This window comes from Temnothorax nylanderi, unplaced genomic scaffold (genome assembly GCF_030848795.1).
Source record: "Temnothorax nylanderi isolate EJ_2023f unplaced genomic scaffold, tnyl_v1.0 TNYL_tig0743_pilon, whole genome shotgun sequence".
Classification (NCBI taxonomy): Eukaryota; Metazoa; Arthropoda; class Insecta; order Hymenoptera; family Formicidae; genus Temnothorax; species Temnothorax nylanderi.
Genome location: NW_027249805.1, coordinates 50,231 through 64,296, shown reverse-complemented (window position 1 = coordinate 64,296; position 14,066 = coordinate 50,231). Strand labels below are relative to the sequence as shown.

General features: G+C 31.0%; 1 protein-coding gene across 1 annotated transcript; it reads right to left on the bottom strand.

The window, feature by feature from the left end:
• Nucleotides 1-11,007: 11,007 nt before the first annotated feature.
• On the bottom strand, nucleotides 11,008-12,096 carry LOC139785130 (uncharacterized). Its single transcript, XM_071724276.1, has one exon. It carries the CDS (start codon nucleotides 12,094-12,096, stop codon nucleotides 11,008-11,010), a length of 1,089 nt encoding a protein of 362 aa, XP_071580377.1.
• Nucleotides 12,097-14,066: the final 1,970 nt, after the last annotated feature.

The window sequence follows — 14,066 nt, the reverse complement described above, 5'->3', positions numbered from 1 at the left end:
TTACTCATGTTTATAATATTATTGATTGAGTAAAGTGTACCATTCACCCTAACCCATGAAACTGAATCATAATCATAAAACAACTCGGAAGGTAGAATGTGTTTAATGTTATCGAAATCTTCAACTAAAAATAATTTTGATTGTATCGCTCCTTTAATCACTTGTAATGAAAAACCTTCGTCATTAATAAATCTATTACAAAGATACAATTGATGCCTAAGAGCAAAAGTATAGGATGGGTCCTTGCGCGATGTAACTACTTTACTATTATCCTTAAACATTTTATGCTTGCCTTCAAAACGAATAGAAGACATATGCTTTAATGGACCAAATTTACGCATAAGTTGACCATAATGAAGTAAATTATGATGTTTTAATTTGAGTGTACTACCCTTAAAAAATTCCAAGTATAAATTCAAATATTGAGAGACGGTGGATGAAAAAAATTCTATTATTTCGTCAGAAATAATGTCGAATAAAACAATATTAGTGATTTGCAACATAAGATACAGTTTCCATATCGGATTTTCTATAGGGACTAAATCACCAACAAAAATGATCAAATTATCAACAAGATAATGCATTTCCGAAGCAGAAAGAATAATTTTTTGATTTTTTATTGCTTTATGTTTTAAAATGGGAGTTACGTTTTTATCACAACTTGAACTGACAGTACAAATTCTTTCGTTTAATATTTGTATAGTGAAGAACTTATATTTATCAATAAGGTTGCTCAAAACTTTAGCCATATCATAGCGGCAAACGCCTTCAACTATATCGTGCATAGGATCGACTGACGCGTTGCTTATCACATGATATCCAGGGATATCATTGAAAATGCATTTTTCTGTTACACCAAAAGAATGATTAGAAGCATGTTCTGAATAATTATCAACTGTCCTTAAAATTTCGGAATTTTCTACTGTCATATGTTGTATCTGTTTTTTATTAGCTACACATATTCTACAACAATACGACTGATTAAAATTTTTACTGAACCCAAGAATGGTATTTAAACCTAGGTTATCCCCTACTATATAACATAATTTGAAAAAAATCTTTGTTTCTTTATTATTTTTATTTATGACAATCCCATGACTCACAAGCTCTTGAATTTTGTTAACAACGTTAATAAAAATTTTTTTATTGCCCAACAATTTATGATACTCATATTTATTTAACTGAAGTAAAAATATATTTTCTAATTTACTCGCGTATTCTGGTGGCAAACATGTAATACAACAGTACACTGCTCCAAGTTTATTTTTACATTTTCGAGAACCCAACGGATTGTTGATTTCAAAATCATCAAAATAAATTGTGAAAGGAAAAATATATTTACCTGTTTCGCTTAATGCAGATTCCCAAAATTGACCTTGAAAAACCGACTGCAAGTCTTTACTTGTTCTACATTTTACAGCAAATGAATCTATTGCATCGAGCACATTGGGGAGTTCCCAAAAACGTTTTAAAACAGATTCTAAAGGAATCAAACTTAATTTACCGTAATGAACTTTGTTTCGGCCAACTTTTCTAACTTTTCCGAAACTTAAATATGTTCGAACAATTATATTTTTAGGCAAAAAAAGACAATTTATTTGTTCTAAATATTTAAAAGTTTTTGTCTCTGATTTAAAGAATGCAAAACCATTTTTTAGCATGTTTAACGAAATATTCAAATTATTATTATTTTCACAACACTGCTGTAAAGCTTGTATACACGTTTCTAAATAAATGTTACTTACAGTTTTAGTAATTTTAAGTATTGTTCCTCTACTTAATATTAAGTCAGCATACATTTTTACTATAGTAGAAAGAGCCGATTTAAAAACAGTTGATTGGTAAACGTCAATGTCAAACTTTTCATTATTTACAGAATCATTCGTTTCAATCGTGTTATACATTTGTTTTTGACTCTCATTAGAATTGTTTGACTTTGGATCAAAATGAGGAATAGTTGAAGTCGCATCAGAAATTTCAGAAGCGTTTGTGGCAAGAACTGTATCATTTATACGCTTTGAAGTTATACTTGAAGCTAATTTTGTTTCTGATATATAATGTTTATTGAGAACGTGTCTTCGTAAAGAGTAAACATTAGTAAACTGATCATTACAATTGTCAAACTTACACGTAACAGTACAATTTAACATAAACTTATGTTTTAACCTTACGTGTTGCATAACATGGTCCATAGTTATAAATTGTTTCTCGCAAAAAAAACAATTCATTTTGAAAAAAATAATAAAAATCTTATATTAAAGAACTTAAAGTATTAACTGTAATTTAAAGGAACTGTAAATTGAAAGAACTTTATATATATTTAAAACAAAAGATTCAATATTATTCTGATAATTCATCAGGATGATCAGAAGTATCTATGTTCTTTTCATCGGGCTTAACAATTTTGCTCAACACATTTTGTATATGAGGTATTTGTGCATCATATATAGTATCGAACATGTAAATACCTTTTTGAATTAGCAACCATAAATGCTCGCAAGCTGATGGATATTTTACATGAAAAACTTGAAATGCTTTGAAGCAGACATCAATAGCTTCTAAAGCAGTATTTGTTTTATATAATATGTCATCGACGCAAACATATATTTCATGCAGATCCTCTCCATCGACATTAATGATATATGGTTGAAGTGTAACTTTTAACATTTGGGCTTGCTGCTTTGCTTCATGCCTTATTAAAGTAACATCTCCAGCAATCTAAAAAAAAAAAAACAAGAAATAGTTGAAACAATAATGTAATTGATATATTGTTTATCAAATTTTATAATAAGCCTTATTTTGTGCATTTTAATGAAACGCTGTAATAAGCATTTGCTATCTCTTTTTATTTCGTTTTTTCTCTTTATGCATGCAACGTCTAGCGTTAACACATTAAGTGCCGCCAATCATCCTTGCGTAATGCTCACGCTGCCTCTTCTAATCTTTCTTTCTATCTCTCTATATATGTAATGTCCATCGACCGCTTTCGGTATTTAACGTCGAAAGAACTAAATATAATTAAAATGTGCAAAATTTGGCTTGCTTCAAAGTTACTAATATGATTAAATTAAAAAATCCACAGCTAAATATAATTTAAATAGAGAATAGACCATAAAAGTTCAATTTTTTCTTAAATATGTACATACTTTCACAGTCCTTATCATGCATTTCTCGGCAGCATAAATAGAAGCTTTTTTGCATACTCCATCAATTTTTTTCATTGCTTTCGGAGGTATTAGATGAGGTAACAGTTTAAACATTGTTAATATTTTTTGTTCTGAAACATATAATAGATCTATTCTTCTGATATGTATGTATGTATGTATGTATGATTCTTATGCATTTATGCGACTTGCCGAGTGTGCCGCCTTGGAAGCAGAAACCAATAAGAAGCATTTGTCATTGGCTGAATGTTATCTGCGTTCGTCTTTATCAATGGTGCAACGTCGCTCCGGCACAGGCTTTCTTCTAGGCGATTGGGGTATTTTGGCAATGGGTGCGGTTCTTGCGGCCGCTCGAGAAGATAACGAAACTGCCAATGAGTTGATAAAACGCTATATAGCAACGGGAGTGCGCTGTAAGGAGGTAAACTTTTTAAAATGTAGATCAGCGAGAAAGCAGGAATCTTCATGAGGTCCTTATAAGTAAGTAAAATTATATACATTGATATTACTTATTTTACTCATATACTTATATTTGTTTATTATTAAATTAAAATTTTGGGTGATTATCTCATTTTAAATTATTTTAGTATACTTCAAATTTTTTGCGTTATTTTCTTTTTATTTAAAAAGAAACTAATTATTTAATAGAAAAACATACTTTATCCTTAGAAAATAAATCTTTATTTATATTAATAAAGTAGTAATTTTATAAAATAGAAAATAAATTAAATTAATTGTATTAGAATCAGAATTTACTAAAATAAAATAAATTTAACCAAAATTACAAAAATATTTAATAATTATCTTTTAGTAACTTATTATTTAATAACTATCTTCTAATGCATAATGAATTGATAATTGTTATTTTATCATAATATACCAAGCTTATTTCTTAAGTTTGCATTTCTTATAATTTCTGCTAATTTTTTTTATTTTAATAAATTTTATTCTTAATTAATTTAATTTTGTATAATGTGAAATTACTGTCTTATTATTATGTGCACATAATTATAATTTGCCAGGTAGTCGAGAATAAAGAATATTTCGTTTTTAATTCACTGGCGGAGGAAGTTATTTTTTATATATTTGAATAAGATGTTTCTAATAATATGAGGTCAAGAAAATAATTTAAATTTAAACTGAACTTATTATAAGGAAACTTATAGAGGAAAGTCCCCTATTATGAGACAGGATCCTAATATGAGATATGTTAAGCTAAAAGGCCCTATATAGGCCCCATCTGTTGATCCCACCATGAAAAAACCCCGCCATCTCATATTAGGATTCCTATCTCATAATAGGGGACTTTCCTCTAATATAAGAAAATTATATGTTATTACTATGTGATATATATTATCTGAAAACTAGAAAACCGAAAAATGTTCAGCAGTCCACTAGACCGGACTATGGCGAGCTAGGACGTTACATGAGTAGAAAGAAAATTAGTTTTATCGGTAAAACAGACGACTCCAGCATCCCCTTAAGGTGATGCTGGAGCCGTCTGTTTTACCGGCATTTTTTTGTCGAAACGTAGCGTCGTTAATATTTGACAGAATTAAAAATCCTTCTCCAGAATTGCAGTACATACATTAATGATTCAGGGGAACTCCGATTTTATATAGAAAACGAGAAAAAATTACGAAAGTACAGATTTCCTTATCTACTTTTATCCCAATATGGCGTCTCGAGTTGCGGCGAGCTGTCAGCTCGTCACAAGATGTATTTCATATAAGAGATATACCATTGGTACGAACGCGAAAACAAGTTCCCCTGAATTGTACAACAATAAAAACATCGATAAACCCCCCAAATCAAGATTTGGAAGCATAATATAAAAGTATAATTTCGATGTGTATATCGTGCGTATGTGTGCGTGCAATGTAGCGTGCTATCCTTGTCTATATCTTTGTCTATACAAGGACAGATATAGTCGGTGAGCACTTCTTTATCGACGCTGATCGAGTTCGCCTGCGGCTCCAGCATCCCCTTAAATACTTAAATAAAAATGTTTAGCTTAAAAAAATGTTCTTTTTTAAGTTACCTGAATATTTGCAGAGCTCCTTCAATTTTAGGTAACTGCACAGTATGCATTCAAGAATCGAGCCCCTGAACTACAACCATTGAAAGAAGTTGATGTAAATATTTGAAACATTTTCTGTCAGTCTGGTAGTGTTTACATTTTCTGTGAAGTCAATAGTTTATACAGAACAATCTTGCAATAGGAATAAACTTGTGAATTATGGATGCAGTAACGTAAATAAGAAATTCTCCTGGCATGGTAGAGCGAGCTGTTAGATCATTTTTACGCAGGACAAGACTTTGTATTCAATCTGCAAGAGATAATTTTGAACAGAATTTATAATACATTTGTAAATAAACAAATTAAAAAAATATCTTTTTTCTTTCCTTTTTTTCAAATATTATACATCAACTTTCAATGGTTGTAGCTCTGTTAGGAAGTCTTACGGACATGTTTATTAAATAATTTTAATTCTAAATGACTTCAATAACACACTCTTAATGTATGCGATCTTGAAAATCATGGGCCACCTTATATATTATTATAATTAAGATATATGTAGGAGTCAGCTAATATTATATAAAGTTATGTATATAGGACTCATATAAAATTATATATAATTATATAATAGCTTATACATAATTTTATATATTTCTATATAATTTTATACATATAGTATATAAATTTCTATGATTCGAGATTAGAGTTGTGAGATATTATGGCTGAATATATAAATAAGACTTTTGTTAGAGAAAAATTTATGATTATTATGTTTCTTTAGTTATTTGTATAAGTATTAATACTCCTTTTCAGGTGGTAGTCGCGGTATGGGTCAAGCGCAAAGTATGTCATCAGGTGGCACCGGTTGCGAAGATTGTCCTGAATATCCTGGATATGTTGGATATCCTGAAGGGAAACCGGATAAGGTACAAGTTCCACTGATAGGTACTGGAATACCTGGTATTACACAACCTGGAACAGGAATCATTCCTGGAGTCACAACTTACCCTGGCGGGCAAATAACATATCCAACTGCAGTGGTTCCTGGGGAAGTTAGCACATATATGATTATATGTATATGAAAAATTTGTTACCGAAATTTGTCTACTAGCAAAGCAAAGTTCCTAATTTTTTTTACATTTAAGTTTTATCCTATTTTAAAATATACTTTATTATACTTGAAATATTTTTGTGTTATATTGTATATGCTGCAGTTTCAACATTATTATATTTCTTAATTATACCACAATATTTTTTGTGTTTCTTATAATATAAAAAATTATGTATAATGCGATAAGAAAAAATATATATGATACACTTAACAAATTAAGATAGGTCGCAATTGACTCTTCACCAATTCTTTTTTGTAATAAATCTATATTAAATATTATAGTTAAGTTCTGTAAAAATTTTTCGTCCAATGCATCTTGTAATATTTTTTTATACTTGAAATTTGGAAAAATTCTAATATAGGTTATAAGACAGATGTACGTTATTGAACAGTAGAATATAGTGTAGTGAGTATAAGTACAAGAGTAGAGTATAATAGCAAAAACTCAGGTTTCAAACCTGCGCTGTTAATTTTATTTCTTATTTTTATTTTTTTAAAATTATTTTATATATACTTGTAATATGTATTACTTATTATATGTAAAAATAAAAGTTTAGCATATATTTAGATATATATATATCTTCTTATATATTTATTTGTATAAAATAATCTTGAAATAAATAAAATATTTTTATAGAGAAATATTTTTATACAAATATTTTTCTTTCATTTTTAAAGATTTATACATTTTATTAAAATTTTCTTAAGGAGGTTGGTTGACGTCCCGCTACAGGCAGGCGGCGCGGCAGGGGGAAAGCATATACGTTAGATTTTTGTCGCGTGAAATAAACAAATTTTAGCAAATAAATATATGAAATGCATTCAATTGCTGTTTTTTAAGCAGGGCACACACCTTTTTTGTAGAACGTAACAGTAAGGTTTCGACCAATTGTGTTGCTCGGTTCTTACTTCTACGGTTACAGACGGCTGAATCAAGCAACGCGATTCCTTAGTTACGTTCTACGAAAAGTGTGTGTGCCCTGCTTTAAGGTTTAAAAAGAGTTGTTCTTACAATTAAAACTCAAATACATTATTATCCACGTTGAAATGTGGCAATAATAAATGTGGTCCTGTTTTATTTGTACAATTTCTTGATAACTATGTAGATAAATTATTTCAGTCTTTGAAAAAGTCCTTCCTAAATATGTAAAGAATTATTTGCATCTATTTTTATTAAATTCTTATCTTTTTTAATATGTTTTCGAGAGTTATTACAAGTTAGGTAACATTTTTGCTATGTCGCTTATATATAAGAGAGAGAGAGACAAGAATATAACTTCAATAATTAATTATTCGACAACCATGCGGACAATTGTCTTCAACTTTGGCATAGACGACAGATATGTATATTCCCGTAGACGAATATTCTCCATAAATTTCAACTTTTATCATATTGATTTGAGCAACCAACCTCTTTAAATAATGTTAGGATAGGTACGCACACGTTCCATAAAGATAACCATTTGAAGCATGTACATTTATAAGACATATTGTAGAAAATATTAATGTCTTTTATATTTTTATGATTTATATCATTTGATCCAATGTACAAAATAAATATAAATATTAAATTCTCATCCAATAACCCTTAAGGTGATGCTGGAGTCGTCTGTTTTACTGACATTTCTTTATCGTCACGTAGCGTCGTATTAATTTGACAGAATTAAAAATTCTTTTCCAGAATTGCAGTACATACATCAATGATTCAGGGCAACTCCGATTTGATATATATAGTAGACAATTATGTAAAAATTGAAAAGGACAGAATAAATTATTATAAACATCATCAAAAAGAATTACGCACTAAAACATATCAAGATTTAAGAGATTATATACAAACTATAGCGAATAATTTAAATGGGGGCGTATTGGAAAGATGGTTATACTTTCATCCATATTTATTGGGTCACCGCGTAATATGTTACAAAATTATCAAGATAATGGCAATTGTTGGTAAATTTGGCAAACTAGATTTTTTAATTACAATGACTTGCAATCTAAAATGGCGAGAAATTGAAAAAAATCTTTTACCTGGTCAACAAGCTTCTGATAGACCTGACATTTGTGCACGTGTTTTTAATATTAAAAAAGATTATTTAATTGATTTGATTTTAGCAAAAATTTTTTGGAGAAGTAGCAGCCTTTGTATATGTCATTGAATTTCAAAAACGCGGTTTGCCACATGTTCACAAGTTAATTACTTTAAAATATAATTTCAAAATAACAACTCCACAAATCGTTGACAAATATATTTCTGCTAAAATTCCTGATCCTCGCGTGAAAATCATATATTACATGACATAGTTATGAGACATATGGATGGAAAATGTTCAAAAGATTATCCTAAACCATATCTTGAAGAAATCAGAATGGATGAAGATGCTTATCCTTATTACCGTCGACGAGACAATGGCAGGAGTTTTGAACGCCCTGGTGAATATATAGTTGATAATCGTTATGTAATTCCGTATTGTCCTATTTTATCGATTATTTTTAATTGTCACATAAATGTTGATGTAGTTTCAAGTATAAAATCGGTGAAATATTTATATAAATATATTTATAAAGGACATGATGTTGCTGCTATAACAATTGAGCTAACAACAGAAAATGTTATTATTGATCGTGATGAAATACGTAATTTTATAGAAACTTGTTATGTTGGACCTGTAGAAGCCAGTTGGCGTATTCTCGAAAAAAAGTTACAAGATAAAAGTCATACTATAATGCGTTTGCCAGTCCATCTTCCTAATCAACAAAATGTTATAATTGAAAATAAAGCTATTGGAGAAGCAATGACTTCTGCTTTAAATCAAGTTACAATGTTAATTGATTCTTTTTCTTTAAAATCTCGCGACGAAGAAGCAAGACAATATTTATATGTACAAATTCCACAATATTATACGTTCAAGAAAGAAGAAATCAATGGAAGAAGTGTATCACGTCGGGTCAAACGTAAAAGTCATTATAATTGTATAGGACGAATGTATTCCGTTAGCCCAATACAAACAGAATTATTTCATTTACGGCTATTATTACTCACTGTAAAGAGAGCTACAAGTTTTGATGATTTAAAAACTGTAAATGGAGAAGTACGTCAATCGTTTTCAGCGGCATGTCTAGCTTTAGATTTAATTGAAGATGATGATGAATGCAGACGAGCGATGAATGAAGCTGTTGGATGGATGTTGCCAAGACAACTTCGGAGATTATTTGTACGTATATTATTACATTGTCAACCGTTGCATCCTGAAGAGCTTTGGGAAAGTTTTAAAGTAGCAATGTCGGAAGATTATGTACGACATTTTGGTATGTTACAAAGACAACAGAAAACTTATGCACAAATCGGCGCTATGCTTTCTGTTGAAGGTAAAAGTTTCGCTGATTTTCCACAAATGGAACAGTTGACAGAAAATTATGAGGGAAAAGATTATGTGACGCTCGAAAAAACTATGGAAATTGGTATCAGACAATATGAACAGTTAAATGATGAACAAAGAAAAATAGTAGAATTTGTATTAAATATAGATTAGATAACAGTAATCATAATAGTAATTGTTTTTATATCGATGGTCCTGGTGGTTCAGGTAAAACGTTATATACAACTATCTATCATTTAGCCAAAATTCGTAATAAACATGTATGTACAATGGCTTTTACGGGCATTACAGCGACATTATTGCCAGCAGAAAAAACGGTTCATAAGATATTTGGATTACCAGTTCCATTATTTATTGATTCAACATCTAACATTAGAATCCAATCAAAGGAAGCTCAATATTTAAAAAAACAGATATTTTTATTTGGGATAAAGCGCCAATGGCACCACGATATACTCTAAAAATTATGGATCGAACGTTGCGTGATATTATGAATAATAATTTATCAGAAAAGTTTATTATTCTCGATTACAATTGGCAATACGTATATTGAAACATTACGACGTTTCGACCTTTAGGATTGGGTCCTTCTCAAGCAATCTAAATAACAAACAATTCAGTGTAACAATAATTTGGTCGACGAGATAAAATTAATAGTCAAGAAAAAATATTATAAAAGCGATACCTGGTAAACTAATTTTTGTCACGAACTTAAACATCTGTATTTACGAAGATTTTACCCGAAATGGTCATAAAATTAATCGCTGGACGAACAATAGTCAATAAGCAATGTAAAAAAAAAGAAAAGTATGCAGTTCAAGAAAAGCAAAGATACTTTACATGTATAAGTCAGTGACAGTAGAGAATGCGTTTTATAAAGAGAGTGTGACCGCCGTAATGAAATGCTGTCGTTAATGCCCACAAGAATTTCGGAGCAAGACATTATCGCGGAGCGACGACTAACGCGTGTTCACATGTCGGAGTTGAGAGGCGTACTAATTGTTTTCCGGACCTGACAATGTACATTATAGGTTGTTAATATAAACATGTGATATTCACGTGATATTTATAACGATGAAATTACTTTGTCATATATAGGATTTAAGTTTTCGGTGTCCTTTTTTAAGTTGATCGTGTTAGAATGCTTTTTAATCAAAAACATTTCAGCAATCTCTCTCTTTTTAATGTTTTTTTCTTTGTGGATGATGTCGGTTTCCGCCCATTTGAAATTATGACCACACAACACACGATGCTTACTCACGACCGAGTGATTGCTATCATGTATTTTTGGTATCTTTTTGATGCTCCTTGACGCGTGTTATTAAATGACGTTTAGTCTGCCCTATACATTGCATCACAGTCGTCACAATCAATCCTATATACAAGTTCGGTCTCGTTATCTTTGACAAGTTTATCCTTTCCACTTTTTATGATTCCCTCGAGTTTTTTCGGGATGGTATATACAGTGTCGAGGTGGACTGTGTCAAGAATGCGTCGAATATCCTCGCCTACACCCTTCACGTATGGTACTGTAATACAACGTCGTGTATCGAACCCGCTCTGTGTTCCGTCTACTCTCTCGACTGTATTCGCGAGTGTTTTAAGTCTAGCATTAATTCTTTTGTCTATAACTTCTGTGGGAAATGAGTTATTTAATAAAATTTCTTTAACTATGTTAATGTTGGTTGCATGGAAGCGATTATCTGACAATAGAATCGCTCGGTCTATTAGGCTGGTTATTGTATTAATTTTGTACTGTAATGGATGGTTGGAGAAGTAGTTAATATATCGGCCAGAGAACGTCGGCTTCCTGTACCAATTAGTAAATAGGTGACATCCCTCCCTAATGACGACAGTGTCAAGAAACGGGATCGAGTTATTTGCTTCCGTTTCGTGTGTGAATTTAAGGCATGGATGGTAATTGTTAAACGCGCGTAGAACGTCATTAAGTTTTGCCCTGGGAATTATGACGAAGATATCGTCAACATATCTACAAAAAATAGAGATCACAAAATCAAACGAGCTCAAGCAATGAGTCTCCAAATCGTCCATCACCAAATCTGCAATAATCGGTGACAGAGGAGAACCCATCGGGCTACCAAAGGTTTGTTCGTAAAAATTATCATTAAAACAAAAGCTAGTGGAATCAAGCACCAGATTAATGGTGTGAAGGAACTGGGGTAAAGTGAACTTTGTATTCGGTGAGATTTCCTGCCATCTCTTTTCAATAGCTTTAAGGACTAACTCTTTGGGAATGTTGGTAAAAAGTGACGATACGTCTAGTGAGATCATAATTTGATCGTCATTAATGTTTAACTCCTTAATCCTCTTAGCAAATGTCCAACTGTCCTTTATGTAAGATTTAGGTCTGTGTATGTATTCGTGTAAAATAGAATGAAGAAAACTAGCTATGTTATACATTGGGCTGCCGACCGCGGAGACAATAATTCTCAGAGGAAACCCGGTTTTGTGAACCTTTGGTAGTCCGTAACATCGTGGGAAGTTTCCATTCGTGCATTTCAAGCGATATAGTATGTCGGTTTTTCAATGATATCATTGTCTAGCCACGATTTTACTAATTGATTGAGTTTATGTGTCAATTGTTTTATAGGATCTTTAGTTAATTTTTTGTAGGTTGTTTCATCATCGAGTATATCGGTCATTCGATCGATATAATCATCTTTGTCCATAATTACTGTAATCTGGCCTTTATTTGCTCTCGTGACAAAAATATCATTGTTGTTCTTAAGAAATGCTTTACAGTTTTTGAACTCATTTAAAATGTGACGATTAATATAGTCCAAATGTCTAGATTTGTTAAGGAAAACCTTCAGCGATTCCGCGATTGAGTTCCGCACTCCACTAACCATATTTTCCGGCAATTTGTAACAGTTAGTTTCGAAGCTTTTTACTTACCCATCACTATGGGGACGGCGCGTGCCACTCTTAGCCGCTAAGGGCGCTAGCGAAATTGGGGACTACCAAACTGTCACCGAGCATATTAACGAGAAAAGCTGTGTGAATATTAGAAAAATCCATTCTTAATTTTTGTATCAATCTGCACAATCACTATTCTCCAAACCTCTCAACTCATTAAACGTAAATAACATTATGACATGTCCCCAATTTCGGTGCTGCCCTCTCCCTTAGGAAAATTTATTTAAAGTTTTTTAAAGTTACTTAAAGTATTTTAAAGTATTATAAAGTATACTAGCCGTAATAATAGTATACTAATAGTATAATAGTAGACTAATAGTATACTGACAGCCGAGCGTAAAGTTTTCTTTAAGTTATTAACCTCAATAAAAACTTTATAAGCAAGTCGCAAATATACTTTAAATTTACTTTTAACAAACGTAATACTTATAAATATACTTTAACTTTACTTCTTATAAAGGTAATACTTAAAGCTGATTTTAACTTATGCGTGTTGTTTTAACAGTATACTTAAAAAGACAAGTTCCCTTTTTCACCACACTTGCACCACACGAGACATTAAGAAATAATATATCATATATCCAATTCAAAATTTTATTACTCTTTTTAAACTGAATTTGTTTCTTAAGATGATTTTTGGAAAATTATATATTTGCGCTGGTTATGACATATGTAGACTATATATAACACCTACATCAAATTAAGAAGTAGTCTACCACGTAAGGCAGTTGGCTCACGATCCAGAGGTCCCGAGTTCGAATCCCACCAAGGTAAGTGTGTTTTTCAAATACGAGAAAATATTTATAATCATAGACTGCATCTTAAGAAACAAATTTAGTTATAAAATAGTAATAAAATTTCGAAATAAATAATTTTTTTTTATTCCGGGTGAATATCGGAAATCAGTGTCCTCTAGTATTAAGAGGACTGTAATCTTAAGTCTAGTGTCTCATGGTTAGAGGATATTCCTCTAGATTTTAAAATATCTTCTTGAGACCGTATTTCAGAGGAAAATCCTCTAAAATCAAGCGGGAGCCACTAAATGACAGAATATTTTTTTTGGGGTGATTAATAGTAATTGCATGAGTTAACTTAAAGTAACCTTTAAAGTATATTATAGAAATACTTAAAGTTTGGTTCGAAATCACTTCTAGTTTATCAATAGTTTATCAATAGTAATTTCTTTGGTAAACTTTGTAGTTTATTTTAAGTTTTTTTAAGTAAATTTTCCTAAGGGAAAATGGCAGCTGCGCTGAGCTTGTCATGTCGCCGTCCCCATTTGTGATGGGTAAGCCGAACTTATCTCCAAGACTCAAAAACTTCGAAACATTGTCTGGAATTGATTTTTTGCTAATTTTAACGAGCCACTTTGTTCTGTCGTTATTGAAAAACAAACTGTATGTATTATATCTAGCGAACGTTCTATTAAATTTGTTAATCGACAAGTTTTTATG

What these genes read in the sequence shown, in the direction of transcription:
- LOC139785130 (XM_071724276.1), bottom strand. Translation starts at nt 12,096, where the DNA reads ATGTATAACATAGCTAGTTTTCTTCATTCTATTTTACACGAATACATA.